This window comes from Polypterus senegalus, chromosome 1, assembly GCF_016835505.1.
Source record: "Polypterus senegalus isolate Bchr_013 chromosome 1, ASM1683550v1, whole genome shotgun sequence".
NCBI lineage: Eukaryota > Metazoa > Chordata > Cladistia > Polypteriformes > Polypteridae > Polypterus > Polypterus senegalus.
In genome coordinates, this window is record NC_053154.1 from 40,527,997 (window position 1) to 40,548,116 (window position 20,120).

At 38.0% G+C, this 20,120-nt stretch overlaps 1 protein-coding gene across 1 annotated transcript in view; it reads left to right on the forward strand.

Moving 5' to 3' along the window:
* The window catches only part of ipo4 (importin 4), a 162,391-nt gene that overhangs the window by 45,114 nt on the left and 97,157 nt on the right, over nucleotides 1–20,120 (forward strand). The window contains exons 9-16 of the mRNA XM_039747609.1: nucleotides 1,214–1,297; nucleotides 5,097–5,261; nucleotides 5,349–5,402; nucleotides 5,498–5,607; nucleotides 9,147–9,255; nucleotides 10,171–10,300; nucleotides 15,071–15,184; nucleotides 17,290–17,403. Of these exons, the coding sequence (XP_039603543.1) occupies nucleotides 1,214–1,297; nucleotides 5,097–5,261; nucleotides 5,349–5,402; nucleotides 5,498–5,607; nucleotides 9,147–9,255; nucleotides 10,171–10,300; nucleotides 15,071–15,184; nucleotides 17,290–17,403 (880 nt within the window). The remainder of the gene's footprint in view (nucleotides 1–1,213; nucleotides 1,298–5,096; nucleotides 5,262–5,348; nucleotides 5,403–5,497; nucleotides 5,608–9,146; nucleotides 9,256–10,170; nucleotides 10,301–15,070; nucleotides 15,185–17,289; nucleotides 17,404–20,120) is intronic.

A 20,120-nucleotide genomic window follows, 5' to 3' on the forward strand; every position in this document is an offset into this window, starting at 1 on the left:
TGCAATTTCAAATTCTCAACTTTTTGCAAACTAATGATAGCGAGTAACGTATGCTGTCTGAAAGCACCGGTGGTTGTACAAATGTTTTCCACCTATAGTGAATTTAGCTGCAGTCTTGGTTGGTGGTACGTCTAACACATTGTGCAAACAAGCTTGTTTGCGTGAGCTGGGTGAGCACTCTTTGGTTGTCAGCTCTTGCTGAGGCATAAAATGTCCTACCCAGGCCAGGGTTGGCTCCTGTCTTGTGCCCTACAGGAGGACATTGCACAACTTGATTAAAAGATCACTAGCTAACCCACGGCGTAGCATTTGCCGCATAATTATTCATTGATTGGTGAACTCTTCCTCAAAGACACAGTTCAGCAATCCCCTATTCAGCATCGCGATAGGGCGGCGGCCATCACTCCGGGTTCGGTGCCGGTCTAACAAAGGAAAAAAAGGGGCACAGAAACAACAGGGAGAACAGAAGCTTGCGAGGACAAACAAAGACGGCAGCAATAAGAGAGACCTGTTAGCAAAGCAAAGCAGCCGGAACCGAAAAGAACAATGAAAAGTCAACGTGGGTCAGAGGGCAGCAATGAGAGAGACCTGTTAGCAAAGCAAAGCAGCCGGAACTGAAAAGAACAATGAAAAGTCAATGTGGCTCAGAGGTGCATGTGGACTGTAGCAGAGACCAAAGCGACTGAGGATGTGTTTGGTGAGGTGTTAGGGGCGGGCACATGAGCAGGCAGTGCGCATGCCTTAAGAGCGAGGGTGGGCGTGGGAGGAGGGTTAGAGTTGGCGGGCGGGGCTCCGTCGTGCGTACCCCATGGTTGGGCGACTTGGACGATTATATATACTGTATATAGATTCCTTTTATCAGGGATACCATTACTGAAGTAATGTTGTGTGACAGTATGCTACTGGAGCCAATACCAACTACAGTACCATAATAGTTCATGGTTTATTGGTACATATGCATATATATGTATGTCTGCAGTTTATATGTGTGTGTATATACATGTGTATGTGTTCATACTTGTATATAATAATGTATGTGTATATGTGTGTGTGTGTGTATACTAGACTATAATACACGTGTGTATAATACGTCAGTGTGTAATGTGTATATGTAGGTCCTTTTAACCGTCAAAGGTAGCAATAAAATTGTGTAAAGCACACAAATTATCTTTAAGATTTTGTTTAAACAATTACACAATAATTTTCTTTTTAGATTTGTGCTAACAGTTCTCTGGAAGACAGTTTGCGAGTCAAAGCACTTTCCTGCATTGGTAGCCTCATCAGGGTCAAAGGGAAGGTAATAAAGAAAAAATGTATTTCATGAGTGTTAAATAAGTACCTTTTCAGAGATGTGATTTTCATGCCTATTGTCTGAAAACTAGACATCCTCGCAATATAAATGGTCAAAGAGACTCCCAGCTATTTTAGGCATGTTTTATCCAATATATGCCCATCAGTATTTCAGGTTTTAATAAGTATAGGGAAAATACCATCCAAAGCCTTGTGCATATAGGAAAAACCCTGAATAGTCGGGGGTATTCCTTTGATCTGTGTATTATCTTAGTGTCTGAAAATGTCCCTGTTCTCAGGGAATCATTTCTGCAACAATTTGGCCAGGAGATCTTAAGGCCTTTTGATGGCGCTCCATGACCCCAAAACTCGATGGTCAGCAACACTTTGTATTTATTGGTTTATCTGCTGTCTTTAGTGTTCTGGTGCACATTGCATGTTTCCTCCCATGGTACCACTGTCTCTGCTATTTGGGTTATATCCTGTTGCACTTCCAGGCTAAACAGAATCTATTGTTATCTGTCTGCCTTCCCATACTAGCATGCCGTGTTGCTATTCCTGTCCATCATGGGAGTATCACTTAGACATTGGATCATTTTGCATACAGAACAGGTGACAAAGTATTAAGAAATAAATTTTAAACTAATGCAAAGGAACAATTTATTAGTCCTGGAAAATTATTAGTGCTTTGTAAAACCCCCTTGGTTGGTGACGCAAGAAGCAATGCTGCATGACATAGACTTATACAGGTGGTAAATGGTGTCCAACAATATATCTAACTTAACTTATATAACTGCCTTTCCAGTGAAGAAATAAAGCTCACTGCCATGTGGTAAAGTTAATCAAGGGCATGTGGCAGTGCATGATTTTTGTAAAAGCTGTGTGGGTCAGGAATTGTGGGTGTGTGTGCGCACTGGTGGAAAATTGTGTGGCTACAGAGTGATCACTGGAGAAGCTGGTTGATTGCTAGCTCGCATGCATGCACGATCATCTCAGCCATTCATTATTGACAATCAGAATAATGCAGAGGCAAGCACCTACACCTACAAAGTGAAGTAAGACAGACAAAAAAAAACAAAAAAGGAAAGAAAAGCAATGAGTTAAAATAGAGAGAGATGTTTTGGTGAGAAAGCAAAGAGAAAATTTCAGGAGATTAAGTCAATGTGATGGAAGGCAGTTGGGTATCCCCACAGGTAACAAAGGGAATGGCACTCTAAGGAGTGGTTACTCCTACGGAGTATTAGAAAGAGTAAGAACAGCTGAAGGCTTGAAAGGTTGTCTCATAGATACCAAGAGATGGTGGAAGTACAAAAGAAGTGGACTTTGGGTCTCCCAGTGGGTTGCCATTTGGGGTGAGAAGAATAGATGGGAGAGAGAGAGTGGAAGACAACTGCAGTTTCTTGTGTCAGGTAATGCCAAGGTTGAGGAAACCCAGGGCATCACATGGGGAAATGGCTGGCAAGGAAAATGTACTGACACCAGGTACACTTTCCTGGCAATGGCATGCATATGTAGTCAGGCATTGTCTTGCTTTAAAATAATACCACACATGCTTGTCACGAAAGATCATACTTTGGGTGACAAAATCTCCTCTTTTCTTATCTTGGAGGTAGTTCCTACATCAGAAAGTCAAGGTCTTTTTAGGGGAGAATTGTATGTGTTGATAGTTTCTTGCAAAGAGCAGGCTTGAAACAGTCATAAGTCAGAAGCATGTTAAAACTTTTGAAAATGTATATAAAGACCCAAATATCGCCCAGATGTCTTATTCAAAGCCAGAACAAAACATTTCCTTATTTTTTCCCTACCCACTACTATTATTTTAACCAAAATCAAAGTGTGATTTTTAAATTGAAGTTCATATCCAACAATGTAGTTAGCTAACTAGAACTTTTGTATTATATCTGTGTTCTTTGTCTTTTCTTGCTAATCCATAATTTAGTTTCCAATACTTGTGTACCACCATTATTCATACTATTAGTTAGTAATGCACCACTCAACAATCTTAAGCTCCCCCTGATGTTGACTGTCATGGCTAGCAACAGATGCTATTACTGACAACCGCATGCCAATGCCCTAGAAAAAAATATAAAAATGTATAACAATTAAAATAACCATAGTAATTATTTGTAAAATTACATAAAAGGAATCGGAGTGTTCTGTAATGAAATCCTGAAAATAACAACAAAAATGACAATTCTAATCCCAAAATTAAGTACTGTAAACATTTTTTTTTTTAAAAGCACTGAGTGCATCATCTCCATAATTTCACTGAATGTTCATTATTCTCCTAGAGAAAGCAGGACTCATTCAAAAATGATACAGTAGTAATTCACAGTAGTTGAAATTCAGTTATGAGGGCAAACGGTGATTAGCAGACATTATAATGAGCTTTGTGAACAGAGTTCATTCTGCAAGTGTTTTTTCCCCAATTTAGTTTTTTTATGCAAATTATTACTGTTCACTTATGAGTCCAGTGCTCTGTACAGTAACGACTAATATAGTCTAAAAAGTGTAGCATAGACCCAACACATAATATTGAAACATAAACTTAGAAACATTTTTAATTTTATAGGAAAATATAAACATATACAGGTAGTTTTAAGTCTAAAATCCATCTATCTTGGGTAAGCCATATTCTAAAATTTGGGATATAACAATACTTCCAATTGGATATAATTGTTGTTTGCTTATGGTCCAGGGTTTTAAGGATCAGTAGACAATTTTACATTTTTGGCAGGGTGATGTAAAGCATTAGACTGTTTACCACCCTGAAAAATTTATGGCCAACACAGACTTTCTATTAAATACAGTATAGCAGTACAATTCAATCAATCAATCAATCAACATTTATTTATATAGCACATATTCATACAAAAAAATGTAGCTCAAAGTGCTTTACAAAATGAATAGAAAAATAGAAGACACAATAAAAAATAAACATAAGTCAACATTAATTAACATAGAATAAGAGTAAGGTCCGATGGCCAGGGTGGACAGAAAAAACAAAAAAAACTCCAAAGGCTGGAGAAAAAAATAAAATCTGTAGGGGTTCCAGACCAAGAGACCGCCCAGTCCCCTCTTTTAGCATGTGCTGCTAAACATCTGGCTGAGCAGTATTCAAATCATTGAAATAAACTTCTGCCTTTATCCAACCACATGTCCAACAGACATTTCTTACATGCTAGAAGCTCAGTAGTGTTGGGTGGGGATCCTGAACACATAACTATTGGAGTGCACTCTGAAATGTGATAACTAAGATAACCTTATAGTGACAGCTAAGAAGTTGTAGCCATTTCTAGAATTTGATAAAATCTGTGTAAATGTGTGTGCAGCATAAACACCTTGAAGAAGAGTGATGTTAATTGTTGGTCACCATGTACAACACTGTTTTCTCTGGAGTGACACGTTGTGGACATTGTGGTCACGTACAGGTCTGATGAGCAGGGACATGAAGTATTTGGCTAAGGTTGTTACTGCTGAAAGGAGGTTCCATTAGCTATTATATTTAAGGGCAAAAATACTTTTTTCTGTTCTTTTCAATGTTTAAACAATTTATTAATTGCAGACATACTATAACAGTTTAGAATGCTGTGTGCTTTTGATTAATCAGATTATGATTATGACTTAAATCAGGAGTAGTCATTTATGCATGAAACTAGAAAATTCTAAAGCGTCCACAAACGTTTTCTCAGCTGTATGTTGTCAAATCAATATTTTAACTAAAGTCAGTGGCTGCATCTGTCCAGATAATGTGTAATTTGTGTTGTCTTGTGTATCTAATATAGCTGTGTTTCTGATCTTTTCAGGCTATTCTTAAACAGAAGCTGCTCTCATCTATACTTCAGGTGTTATTTCCAATTATGTGTACAGTTCCCCCACCAGGTGAGGAAGACCCAGAAGATGCAGAACCTGATCCAGATGATGTAGGTGATGACGTGGAGGCTCAATCACCCAAACACTGTGCAGCTCAGGTAATAAAACTGTGTGCACTACCTCATACTTTTGCCTCGAAAATGTGACTTATACATACATATATATATACAATTTGTTTTTGGTAGGTTATTGATATGCTGGCATTGCATCTGCCTCCAGAAAAACTATTCAGTCACTTGGTAAGTTTGTTGGTTTATCTGATCTCAAGCAAAAAGCATATTAACCTCTACGTAAACTAATTTTTTCTGCAATTTTCTTGTATGACTTGTCACAGACACCAATGACTGAAGCAGCACTTTGCAGTGACAACCAGTATGATCGTAAGGCTGGACTTATGTGCCTGGCTGTTCTGGCAGAGGGCTGCGCTGACTATATCCGGCAAAAGTATGTAATGCACTGCCTATTGACATGTTTTCAAATGTACCTTTGGTATCTGCATTTTTAAGTGATACTGAAAGGACTTTCCATAAATTTTCCTGTTAGTTTAATGTTTCCAAAATATCATTGGTTTTTATTTAAAAGTCTCCCAGATGTTACTTTCTGCTACACTACATACATGGAATAAATGTATCTGTACTCTCACCATAAAAAAAGCCCCCTAACATTTGTGCACAGTTTACCATCTTCAATTTAAGCTCCCCTTTAGCTTGGAGCATGGGTTTTACAGTAACAGCTGTCATAAACCCACCTTATCACCTTTATCATTTTGAAGTTTTTTTATGTCACTGTTCAAGGTCAGCTTATGTAAAATGACCACTGACTTCAAAATCAAAAATATTCAGCGTGCTGAGTCAATTATATGTCTGACTTTTTCCTTTTTATATATATATATATATATATATATATATATATATATATATATATATATATATATATATATATATATATATATATATATATAATACATACATATATACACAGTGCTCAGCATGAATGGGTACACCCCCTTTAAAAAGTACGAATTTAATCAGTAGCTAAATGAACAAAAGAAAATTTTCCAAAATTTTCACAAGGCTGAGTTTTATTGAACACTTGTTGAACTCCATAACATGAAATTAAGGTTAATAATATAACTTAGGTCACAAAATCTTTAGTTTTACTCAAATTGGTTGAAGCAAAAATGAATACACCCCGCAACAAAAACTACTACATCTAGTATTTTGTATGACCACCGTGATTTTTAAGGACAGCACCAAGTCTTCTAGGCATGGAATGAACAAGTTGGTGACATATTGCAACATCTGTCTTTTTCCATTCTTCAAGAATAACCTCTTTTAGAGCCTGGAGTGATGCTCAGCTTGTCGCTTCAGAATTCCCCACAGGTGTTTGATTGGGTTCAGATCAGGAGACATACATGACCATTCAGTCACCTTCACCCTGTTCGTCTTCAGAAATGCAACAGTAGCTTTAGATGTGTGTTTTGGATCATTGTCGTGTTGGAAAAGTGCACGACGACCAAGTGCACGAAGTGATGGCAGCATCTTCTCCTTCAGTATAGAGCAGTACATTGTTGAGTTCATGATACCATCAATGAAATGCAGCTCCTCAACACCAGCAGCACTCATGCAGCACCACATAAGGACACTGCCACCACCATGTTTCACTGTAGGCACCATGCATTTTTCTTTGAAATCCTCACCTTTACAGTGCCATACAGTTTTGAAACCATTAGTTCCAAAAACCGTGATCTTTGTCTCATCACTCCAGAGTATAGAGTCCCAGTAGTCTTCATCTTTTTCAGCATGGGCCCTAGTAAATTCTAGGCGTGCTTTTTTGTGCATGGGCTTTAGGAGAGGCTTCCTTCGTGGACGATACCCATGCATGCCATTCCTCTGCAGTGTGTGCCGTATGGTGTCACGAGAAACGGTCCCTCCAGTTTGGCTTTCTACTGCTTTAGCTAACGGAAGTGAACTTGCATGGCAATTTTCTTCAACCCTTCTCATCAGAAGACACTCCTGTCGAGATGTAAACTTCCGTGGACGGCCTGGACGTCTGTGTAAGATGGTTGCACTTCCATCTTTCTTAAAATTTTGGATTACTTTTGCTACAGTATTTTGACTGATATGTAAAGCTTTGCTGATCTTCTTGTAGCCCTCACCATTTTTGTGTAAAGTAATGATTTCCTTTCTCAGATTTTTTAACATTTCTCTTCCATGTGGAGCCATTGCTGACAGCATGAAATGGGAAGGGCTTTTCTTTGTTAAGTAATGCCCTTTTATAGTCACCTGTCTGCTGGACACCTCTTAAATGAATCATAGACTCGCCTGTGGTTGAATGCCTGTTCATTAGAATTTTGTAGTCTTAAGTGTGGCTTTTCTCCTAAGACTATAATTGGGGTGTACTCATTTTTGCAACATGGGCTTGAATGAATTTGTTAGGAAAATCACTTTTTTGTGTGTGCAAATTAACAAATCTTGTTTGCAATCAATGGCCCAAATTTGTGGGAGTATTTTGTAGTACAGTATCTCATAGAAAATGTTGATACTGAAAGGAAACTAAAGGTTTTCTGACAAATGTAGTGGGGTGTACTCATTTATGCTGAGCACTTGTATATATATCTTTGTAGAATGTGTTAAGGAAAGAAAGCAGAGGTTTTTAAATAGTGACCTTGTTCTTATTTCTAGCCGTCTCATTTGTAATCCACACTGCCCCTCTCTATCATTGTCTCTGCCCTCGTGAGTTGAGAATTTTTTTTTTTTTTAGTCCAATTGGTTTCCGGAATTGCAGTAACTTCTTGCTGGGTTGTAAACATAAATGCTGTCATGTTTGATTTGCCCACTTAGTTCAAGGTGGACAGTGTGTAATTCTTAAAATTTGAAGAAAAGCATTAGAAAGCAAGAGTTAAACAACCACCCTTTCATTCTCCTTTGCGTTGTGCTGCACTTCCACTCTCAATCAAGCCTCAGCAAACACCCCCTTCTGCAAAAGCACACAATACTCCTTTTTATGTTACAGTAGATAGAAACTGCATGAAATATTGCCTGGGTAAGTACTGTTTAATCCCCTGTAATTTTGCTGCTAGTATGGCTTTTGCCTATCTAGATGTTGCTTTTGCTTTGAGTCAGCAGGTGGCACTAGTGTGCCACCTGTAGAACACAGAGAAGAAAAAAAACAACGGGACCCCCCCCGGGTCAACATTTTGAGTACCAAAGTAGTCTGTCATGTTTTTATGCTCCTAGAGAACAACTATGCAAAATTTGGTCCAGATCAGTCAAAGGGTACAGGATTGTGTAAGGAATGAACTAACAGATAGACATTCTATTGTGTATATATATATAGTGATATACATTTTTTTGGCTCACAAAATAATACACTTAAATTGGTTTTGCTGTGTGGTACTGTAAGGTGTCTAATATTCTGTGAGCCACCATTTAAGTTAGCAATAATTGATAGGATCCTTCTCAGAGCCACTTGAGTCAATATACCCCAGAATCCAGCATTGTGTCTGAAGTGCAGCACAGGCAAATTGGCCATTCTTTACTTCAGCCTGCCCTATTGTTGTTGCTGGTTAGTCGGTGGTGGTCTCCTCTCTCAATAGTTTGCTGCAAATCATTCCATAAAAAATAAGGTTGGATTAATGTTCAGAGACTGGGAAGGCAGCCATATTTCCAGGGCTTTCCTAGTCTGTTGGCTCAGAACCTTAGCCTGCTGACCAAGTCAGTTGCATATTTATACACTTTTCCTATGACAAAATTATACTGATATAAAGACTTGTGTCTAGATTTCAGAATTAAAATATTTTATGCTTGTGTATGCAGAAACCTATTATACAATGTATGCATTTCAGTTTTAGCATAAAGTGTATGTGTTTCACTGTAGTGTATGTACTGTTAAGAATGAAGTCCTTAATTGTAGGTCATACAAACCTCTGCCTGAACTATAGTTCAAATTAGCTTATTTATTTATTTTTTATTCTATTGTAGATATTTATCAAGCATGCTTCAGGTGATTTGTCGATCATTAAATGACACCAGCCAGGTGGTTCGAAATGCAGCTTTGTTTGCACTTGGACAGTTTTCTGAGCACTTGCAGGTATTGTAGTAACTTTGCCCATATCATCATTTACTGCAGTATGTAAGCATAAAATGCCTCACTGCGATGCCTCACCTTGGTGATCTGATAGCAATTGCTAGTTGCATATGTCTTCTGCTTTCCTAATAAGTTAAAAGTAGTTGCAAGCCTAAAAAAAAGTTCTAATTATTTTTGTCCTATTTTGAAAAGCTGGATGTATTTATCACCACTCGCATAAATAACTCTGAAGGAGTGAATGCCAGAAGTTTACACAAAAAATACAGATATATGTGTACAGTATATCTTTAATAGTGAAACAATGAAATACATTAGAATCTTATTTAAAGACAGACACAAGAGGGCAGAGTTGTTGAGGAAAAAGTAATTTTTTTTTTTTATGTGTCAAGTACCTTCAGCAAAATATTAAAAAGAAAAAAGGAATGCGTTCTTGTCCATGTACCGCACATCTTTTTTTCATTCCGTAGTATTTGGCATACTTTGTGTATAATTTCTGGATTGATATAAAAGCATAAACTCAGAACTAACAGCTTGCTTATTTAGGCTCAGAATTTGAATGAAAGAAGAACCTGAAGCCGCAGGGGCCCTCAGGAATGAACTTGAGAACCACTGCTCTATTTTATTCTATATTATCTAAATTGCTTGAAAAGCATTTCTATTGATTTTACATATATGAAATATCAATGTGAAAACTTTGGTGAAACATTTCATATTAAAAAGGTAATGTTAAAATGTTAGCTTAGATCTGAAAAAAGAAATTTGTGCGTTCAAAAAAGAAAAGAAATTAATCAAGAATGTATATGAAAATAGTCTTGTTAAGGAGTTTCATGTGTCTTTTGAAGTTAATGTTGCTTATTTTTAGTTACTGCATTAATAAGTATTTTCATGAAAATAACAAAAATTGTCTTATATATACAGCCAGATATTAGTAAGTTCTCTGATGAACTGATGCCTCTACTTCTGAACTATCTTTCGGGAACGGATAATAAGCATTGCAGCCATGTGACAAAAGCTTACTATGCCTTGGAAAACTTTGCAGAAAATCTTGGTAAGTATATTTTCTTTTTATGAAGTTATTATCAATTGCAGTATTTGGTTTGTTTATTTATTTTGAATGTCTACCATTATCTGTCAAAAGCAGGTAAAATAACAAATAAAAAAAAAGTTAAATATTAAATGTGATTTCATCTCCTAATTTGAATGTGCTGGTACAAAGTCAGAATTACTAGTTTAACAGGCAGGCATTTTCCAGCACTTTCTTTTCCTTTTTTCTTACACAATCTATATAATAAAAGCCCAGCGCGGTATCTGTGTCCGGGTCCTCATTCCTTTTGGCTGTATAGCCGCCCCGTAGAAAAGTCCGTCCGTCCCCTCTCAGAATTCCTGCTTATCCCCCTCCGTTCTTTCTCCTTTGCTTTCATTTTTCCTGTTCCCGAAAATCTTTTCAAAAGAAAAGTAAAGAAATACACAGAACGTCTCATTAACGTCTTCTCCCCTCTGCCTATTAAATAATACATGCAATGAAATAAAAAAATCATGAAAGAAACAGAAACCACAACCTACCCTTACAGCGGCCACCGCGCTTCTGGCGTTACAGCCAAACACGTGATGTATGCAGGTTATGAGGTACTACAACAGATTATATTGTTGATATACTATTAACTATTTACACAGATCAACTCTTTTGGGGAAGTTCATAACAAAAAAAAAATAAATTAAATTATGAATGACGTGCACTTGAGTATTTCGAGCCCCGCGTCTAGGTCGGATGGTTCCCCTGGTCACCAATTCGTGTGTTTCACTATGCCCACTATGCCTTTCCGTCTTCAGCTACCCATGTGCAATTGTACGGAGGAGACCTTATGGAACAATGCCGAAACGAAATGCAACTAAACCTGCTGCTGCGAGAGAGGACACATTACAGCGTGATCATGAAGCAAAGAGGCAAAGGCGTGACAAGAAATGGACACTCAGCATTCACACAGATTAGCTCAACGACGCGTCTCTGCCACACAACAAAAGGCAACTGAAATCCCTACAGAGAGAGAAGACATTACGCCGTGATTGTGAAAGAAAGAGGCAAAAGCGTGCCAATGAGACACCCAACGAGAGGTCCTTACGATTGCAAAACAACCGTAATAGACAAAAAATCAAATGTGGTGCAATGAAGGACCCAGTTCACGACTGGCAGCCGCGTTTAAACAGGGAGTCCTTCAACTGTGGTCATCCAACGCGCAGCGTAGCGCGCGCCAAGTCGCTAGTTTAATAATAATGATATATTACTATTTGTTTCTACATTTGCATATCTCCCAATATCCTTCAGTCTTATTTGCATGCATTCTAGTATCATATTTCTCTTCAAAAGCATTTATGCTTCCTATCAGTCATTGTTATGTGCTTGCTGACCAAACATTCTCTTGTTATTCTTTAGTTTAAAAACACACAATCCCTTATAAGCTCAACATTACAGTCTTATTTCCACAATGTACTTACTTAAAGCTACATCTTATTCAAATAATCCTATATCCCTTTTTAACACATTACACAAATTAAGTATTACAAGTCTTATTTACCAAATAGTCATCTTCTTCTTTCAGCTGCTCCCGCTGGAGGTCGCCACAGCGGATCATCTTCTTCCATATCTTCCTGTCCTCTGCATCTTGTTCTGTCACACCCATCACCTGCATGTCCTCTCTCACCATATCCATAAACCTTCCCTTAGGCCTTCCTCCTTTCCTCTTCCCAGACAGCTCAATCCTTAGCATCCTTATCTCAATATACTCATCATCTCTTCTCTGCACATGTCCAAACCAATGCAATCTCGCCTCTCTAACTTTGTCTATAGTACAAAGCAAAAGCTTTCACCCCAGTAATGCTGACTTTTTTGATTTTTTTCAGAGTGTCTGGTATAGTCCATCTTCAATGTTTTAGTTTTTAGTTGTCTTAACCATCATTACTATTTTCACTAAGTGAATGTATGATAACCAGTCTTCTCCAGGGATCACATTCACATTTTTCTCTAAGCCATAAACTCACCAAACTGTCTTCACCAACTCCTTACATCACCTGATTTAAATATTTCCAGGTTGTTTTCATCCTCCATAAACATGGCATTGCAAACAGACATTTCAATTGTATCACCAGATTCCAGAATACTTCTTCCTTCAAAATTCCAGGTACTGAAACTTACTTGTGGACTCCATCATGACCATCTGCATTCGCTTCAAAATGCTCATTTAAGTTACCACTCTGTACTGTTACAAATGTTGTAATGCTTCCTATTGGCAGCTGGCCTTAGCTTTTCAGTACACCATCTGGTGTACTGAACCATATTCAGCCACACTCACCTTATGATGACTGTTGCTTTGGCCAGAAGCTGATCTCATTAGACAGTAGACATCTTTCAGCTGTCAGCTGCTATACCCTCTAGCTGGTGGGCTGGTAGTTGTGGCCAAATCACAGACCATCAGCTTCTGGCTTCCAACATGCACCTTTCCTCCTAAACCATATCCAGCAAGAGGTCTTTTCAACACACAGCATCTATGGGGGGGTCCTCCCTCCTACTCCACCTTTGCAAGTGGAAGGGTATCATATGGTTTTAGCAGGAGTTATATAAGAAATGGTTCCATCCTCCTGTGAGGAGGCCCTACCTTGTCCCGGCTCTTAGAACTGCCAAGTTATGGCTGCATGTTCTCCCCTCACTTCCTTAATGTTTCTGTCCTAATCTTGGATCATTACACTCCTTTCCATTGTATTGGATTTTCCCCACTGTTGAAAGTGTGTTGAACTCTTTCATCCTTAGAATCTGCAAAGTTCATGACTAACCTGGATTTTGCCACTTAGATGTCCTCACTAGAGGACTACAAGGGGGACTTTTAGCTTTCCTGGCCTTATTTCAGCCCAGTTGATGTAAAGCTTATAGTCATTTCAAGCCACCTGAAAATGTGCTTGCTGATCTTCTTCTCTCGTTCTTCAACCACTATAATCTGTGTTTTGTACACTGCCAGAAGCCACATAATTCTAGCCAGCAATTTACAGTATATTGATAAAGCTATGCCTTGAACTACCTTGGAAGGCAAGACTTGTCAGTCTTCCTCAACCAATCTTCTTCTTGCTTCTCAGTGCTGGAAATGGTTTTCTTAACAGAGAGGCTTTTATCATACCATTCCCCCAGCAGTTGATGAGGTTGTCCTTAATAGTTGGATTATCTTTCCCCTTCAGTTTCTCCTTGAACATAGTCTTAATTACCTCCTTCCTGATCACTAGACTTCTTGACTTTGCAGGCTTCAACCTCATAATGGCCCATGTGACCATGCAGTCCAATGCTGATAGGAACCACCTTGCCTGTACATGAGTGGTGGTAGGTACAGTCAGGTCATTCATGAATCTTCTAATGGTCAACTGGTGGTTCCCTGAGGGCATTCTTGGTCCTTGGGATTTACCTGAATCTGCTGTAATGTGCACCTTCATTCCAATGACAAACAGGGTAGGAGGTGAAGGTACATCTTGCTATAATTCCATTCTCCAAAGACTGCCATGCTGTTGTAAATCATTTATATTGAACCTTGCATTAATTCCTCCACAGTAGCTAGTATCAGGTTCTTTATATAACCTGGAATATGGTAATAGCTCAAAGCTACCTAAATCAAGTCATAGGGAATTTATCCATGTGCATTAGCAAAATTTTGCCATACAACTATAAAGTCACTCATCTTAGACTTTGATTCCTATATCCTGTGACTGAAAACTCTGGTATGCTCTAAGCACCCTGAAAAACCTGGAATACCCCCATCCGAATGGTGGTATTGATGTACCCATTGTCAGTCATGTACAAATTAATCCTCTTAGCCAGCCCTGAGAATCATATCTTGCCTATGATGTTCAGCATGGAGATGGTTCTATACTATCATGGTCATTGTTACCTGCATTCTTATACTGTGTGATCAGGACTTTGGTCTCCCTTCTTAATTGCTTGATTTCTCTTTCTGTTCTGTTTGATTTTGACTGGAGAAGGCTACTACTATCTCTCCTTTCTTTGATGCCAAGCCATTCTCTTGCCAAATTGTATATGTGGTGCTGAGTATATCCACTTTCTGCTCTTTTCTGCTAAGGCAACTTGCAGGATTACTTCTACAGTTCATTTTAAGCAAATTTATTCCATTCCTTTCTATCAGTCTTCTTGAGCTATTTAATCTTCTCCCTTATTGGTTGTGATGATCCTATTAGGTTAGCACTGGTCTGGACCCTCTTAAGATTCAGCGGTGTACAATTGTGCTGGGAGATGTGTAGTATTATGGGGTGCTTTCTGCCTGAAATTCTCCTGTCTCTCATCAGATATTACATCTGTGCACTGCACCAATATCTCTCCTCTTCCAAACTTGGACTTGGCCCGAATTCTCTTCAGCCCCTTTACATTATTACATACCTTTCTAAAAAAAACACTTTGTTTCCGCTACTTCCCCCATTAAAGATTTATGTTTGTTTGATCCTATTTGGTATCCTTTTAACTTCCCTGGCCTTAACTGTAGGCTCCGTGCCATTAAGTCTCACATTCCTCTCCTTCTCATAACATTAACTGAAGTTTCCTTCTGTTTCTCCAAGACACTGTTTTTATTTGCCCTCTTAATCTTTTTTGTGCTTTTTGTCCTCCTTTGTGCTTATATTTACTATAGTTAAAATTCTGTTAATGTGCAAAAAATACTTGTATTGGTCAGTGTTATATACAAATTATTTTATTTTGTATTTAAAGTAAAAACCGTGTTTACTGATTTTGTTTTCTTAATACATTAAGCTCTCTACTTTCTTCTCATCCTCCCAGGTGACAAGATTGAGCCCTATCTCCCCACTCTTATGGAACGAATGCTAACAAATTTGCAGTGTTCTCAAAGCCTACGGATCAAGGAGTTGTCCGTCAGTGCTATTGGAGCTATAGGTACTATTTCTTTTTTTCTATTACCCAGTGTCTTTGAGAAATTTATGTAGCAGTATTGCAGCCTCCCCAAATCTATATATGTAATTCACTAAGCGCACGCAAGACAGAGGGCCACGCCCACCAACTCACAGAGCCCCACCTGCCAACTCTAAGACCATGAGATACGCTCGATAGAGCCCCGCCCACCAACTCTAATCCTACTTCCGCGTCCACAGTCGCTCTCGATCAAACAGCAATAATTAGCAAACAAACAAAGATAACTGGCAGTAACAGTGCAAAATTCACAATTGGTATGCCAGTTTGAAAAGATAAGTTTTGAGGGTAGTTTTAAAATGTGTTATTGAATCGAGCTGATGTATATGAGAGAGAAGAGAATTCCCGAGTTGAGGAGCACTATGAGAGACTATCGAGCTCCCACAGCACAGAGTTTGATGTGTGGTACAGAAAGTAGAGCTGCAGATGAGAATCGGAGTGAGCGAGACGAGTGTCAGTCTGTAGGAGATCAGTGAGGCTGTGGAGAGCTTTAAATGTTAAGAGCAGTGTTTAGTATTGTATTCTGTAGTTAACAGGGAGCCAGTGAAGTTGAGAGAGAATAGGTGTAGTATGTTCAGTGGATTTAGAACAGCAGGTTATTATCCTGGCAGCAGAATTTTGAATAAATTGTAAGCGATGGATACGTTTTTGTGGTATGACAGAACGCCATTACAGTAATCTATACGCGAGGTGACTCGGGCATTAACCAATACTTTAGTACTGTGTTGTGTAAGAACAGGACAAAGTCTAGAAATGTTTTGGAGATGGAAGAAAGCAGTCCGAGAAATGTTACTTATATGGGAGGAATTATTTAATAATCATAAGAATTATATTATTATTATTATTTACTAATTGCCATTATTAGTGTATAAATGGATATAAATAATTGCATGTAAACGATTCGCCAAAATCTGTTGTATGTAAACGATACTGTTTAAAATGTTATTGTGTTTTCATCAGAAAACCCGGTTTCCACGTCTACCTGCATTAGTTTAAATGGCACTTTTACCACTCGCAATAAGGCAACACAGTGAAATGCGGTGTCTATCTATATATGTCTATGTTTTCCGTAGCCTGCTACAGGAAGGTACTCTCTCAACCATTGGCATTGGTTTCACTACTTGCTATTTTCGTTATACTGCGACGGTGGTTTCCTAAGCCTTTGTTATACTGAATTCCTTTCTCACCGTTTTCCGTTCCTATTCTTACACCGCCGTATGCTACGGCGGGCTTCGGCTAGTCTGTAATAATTCCATAAGCCAAATTTACAGTGAAAGGATGCATATGTATATAATTTACAAATAATTGTCCTAAGGGTAAAATTAACAAAATATACAATTGGAAAAATAGATAACAAACCCTCAGCTTTAAATTTGTGTCTGTCAGGTGAAGTAACTGATCCACTTTCACAACAGAAACTATCACAATAAAATAGTCCCTATCACCTCCCACCTTGTGATTTACTCAAGAAATTGTGTTGTATTCCTTGCTTGACTCAAATTTTCTCCTGACTTCAAACTCAACTACCCTCTAAGGGTGTGGTTTCTTTAAATCCCATCCCAGTTCACTTTCACAAGCTAGATAACCACTTCCAGCATTCTATCAGCCCTGTAGTTCTTTCAGAGACACCAGGACAGAGTTCTTTCAAGCAACCTCTGGTATTCATGAATCTTTGATCTTCCAATAAAACTAAAATCTCATACCAGTTTTCAATTAGAGGCATGATAAACCCTGCACAAATTAGAAGGTCTACCATGATAGAACTTAATATGTTTTAAATTAGAACATACTTCATTCTATGGCATGAGGCACCTAACATATTCTTAAGCCCTATTACTCCAGCGGTATCCAAGCTATTGTCCTTGTCCTTGTATTTATATTGTCAAGGACAGTGAATGCATAATAAGTATGTAGAATTTTCCTGTCTGGTATTAGCTTAAAATGCTTGCCCTTAACCAAGCTCCCCTTAACTGTTTTCATATAGTTGTCAATTTTGCACTTGTGAACGTAGATTGTGTACTGTTCTTTTGAATAGGAGACAGTAACACTGACTGTGCATTTTCTTCCCTCAGCTAATGCTGCCAAAGGGGCTCTTTTACCATACTTTCATCCAATCATGGAGAGCTTAAAGGGCTACCTTCTCAATACCCAAGTGGATGGAAGAGCTCTTCAGGTCCAGGCAGTTGGTAAGTTTTGCATGTAAATCTGTTGAATGTGCAGTGAAATACTGATTTATTTATTTTTTAACCATGCCTACAATAATAGTTGATGTTAACAAATTAAGCTAAAACAAAGGAGAGCATAAATCCATCTTTAATATGGAAGAAAATTACATTGATCTCAGATATAACCAGCTGAAATGAGACAGGATGTCATGATGTCAGTTTAAGGGCTTAACCAGTAAAATGTCAGCTCTCATCTGTTTTCTGTTTCATGAAAGTATATACAGTAGATAGTACTTTATTTTTCCTCATATTTAGTTAAAACTTGGGTATTTTGTCAAACATTCTTACATTTTAATACAACTGAGCTGAAACTGATCTTTGAGTCATGTATAAAAGTAATTTTACTCTTAAATTTAGCCATATTGATTATTCCCGCCATGCAACTTTCTAGTAAGGTACAATCTGGAGATAAAACATTACAGGAGAAATGGACTGGGCACTTGACTGTGCCTTCCTCTTCATAGTGAGATAATGTGTGTGAATGTCAATAGAAAATGCAGGGTGCCACTGAACAGATGTTCCATGAAATACAGATAGTTTGATCCAAATACTTTACTAAGCATGCTCCAATGAAGGTTTTTAAGGCCAATAGCGATCACCGATTTCATGTCACTTGATCAACCTATTCCTATACTGATTCAAATTTTTTTTTCCTTTATCCCTTTAAAAAACATTTTACACTAAGCTCCTGCATAACCAGACACATAGGAGCCTTATGTCCTATATCAAAGTGTATTTTTATAATTAAACTATAGACCTCAGGTGTTAATTATCCATTTTTTATTAACAAGATAAAATCCTGTAGGCTAATTGTTCGTTCAGTGACCATAAAAATACTAAAATAGATATTTCCTTAAATAACATACTAATAACATATGTACAAAAATATTTATCCATGATAAATATGGCATTAAAAAAAATAAAATGCTTCTTATAATTACAACCTCTAATATTCATTTGTTTTGGTAATGTACCTATCTGAAAAAAGGTTTATTAAAAAAGTAGTTTTCCCATTTCTCTAACAAAAAATATATATACATACTTGTACAATCAATTGGTATTTGCAGTTAAACACCGTTTAATGTAAATATACCTGCACTTATAGGTTTTAATCACTAATTGCACTACAGCTTTTTTTACTGTTAAAGTATACATTTACTACAGTTTCTACAGTTGTCTTTTTTTAGTGTATCAGCTTGACATTTATAATTCTTGAGATATAATTATTAACATTTTAATAATGCAATACTTGTTTCTTACCAAAACGTATACTGTATGACACACAGCAACATATAAACACAGTACAAATCGTTAAAAAAGCCACTAATGTATCAAATGTTCATAAGTTCTTTATCAAGAAGACACAAAATTAACATCCTTAACAAGTTTATAAGTAAAAAACACATTTTTCTGGTAAGCTAACAAGCATGTTGTTTACTAAGCAGTAAATTTCAAAATTGTCTTTATCTTTCCTTTTTACAATTAAAAATGTAAGCTGCTGCATTTAAAACAAGCTCACTTTCCAAACTCAAATTGTGTCTGTTTTAATTTAAAGGACAAAATATAAACGTCTGAATTCAGTTAGTTTTCTTGCCATTTGTCTAATTGCACAGGATGACTCCTCTATTTCCTTTTTCTCAGTTTATTACTCGAATTCCTTTAACCTAAAGGCTAATATTCTAATTGCCTCTCGGCCTCTTGTAAAACAAGCCTTGACTTGCTTTGTTTACAGTACAGGAAGTTTTGCTGCAAAAAAACAAAAAGACGCTACCGTAATACATTGCATAAAGGACCAATGCAACTAAATTACCACAGGAGCTGAAAAAGATCATTTTTTGTGATCAGCCAATTTACTGATCACCGATTGAGTCTTTTTTAAGTGAAAATTGGCCGATTAGTCGGAGCATCTCTGTAACTTACAATGCAAATTGTATTTCATCTACACTAATAAAAGGCGACACGCTGGAGGGACTATGTCTCCCGGCTGGCCTGGGAACGCCTTGGGATTCTCCCGGAAGAGCTGGAAGAAGTGGCCGGAGAGGGAAGTCTGGGCCTCTCTGCTTAAGCTGCTGCCCCCGCGACCCGACCTCGGATAAGCGGAAGAGGATGGATGGATGGATAATAAAAGGCAAAGCCCTCACTGACTCACTCACTCACTCACTCACTCATCACTAATTCTCCAACTTCCTGTGTAGGTAGAAGGCTGAAATTTGGCAGGCTTATTCCTTACAGCTTACTTACAGAAGTTAAGCAGGTTTCATTTCGAAATTCTACACATAACATTTGACAACGTCCGCCATGTTGATCTTTATTATTATGGCCCCATCTTCACGAAATTTGGTAGACGGCTTCCCTGCGCTAACCGAAACCAACGTACGTACTTATTTCGGTGGTAAGATGCCACTGTCGGCCGCCATATTGAACTTTTCAGCAGTCTTTATTACTTATGGGCCCATCTTCAAGAAATCTGGTACGCGGGTTCCCAACGCTAACTGAATCCTACTTACGTACATATATACGTCCATAGCCTGCAGCTCGGTCACCATGTGAGGCGGCGTTGGGTCCCCCATCCCAACGCCTCCAACAGTGTTGGCTGCCTGCCTATATAAGGCCGTCCGTCGCTCCGGTCTCTACATTCCTTTCCTTGCTTTGCCACGGGATTCACGTCTCCCTGCTGA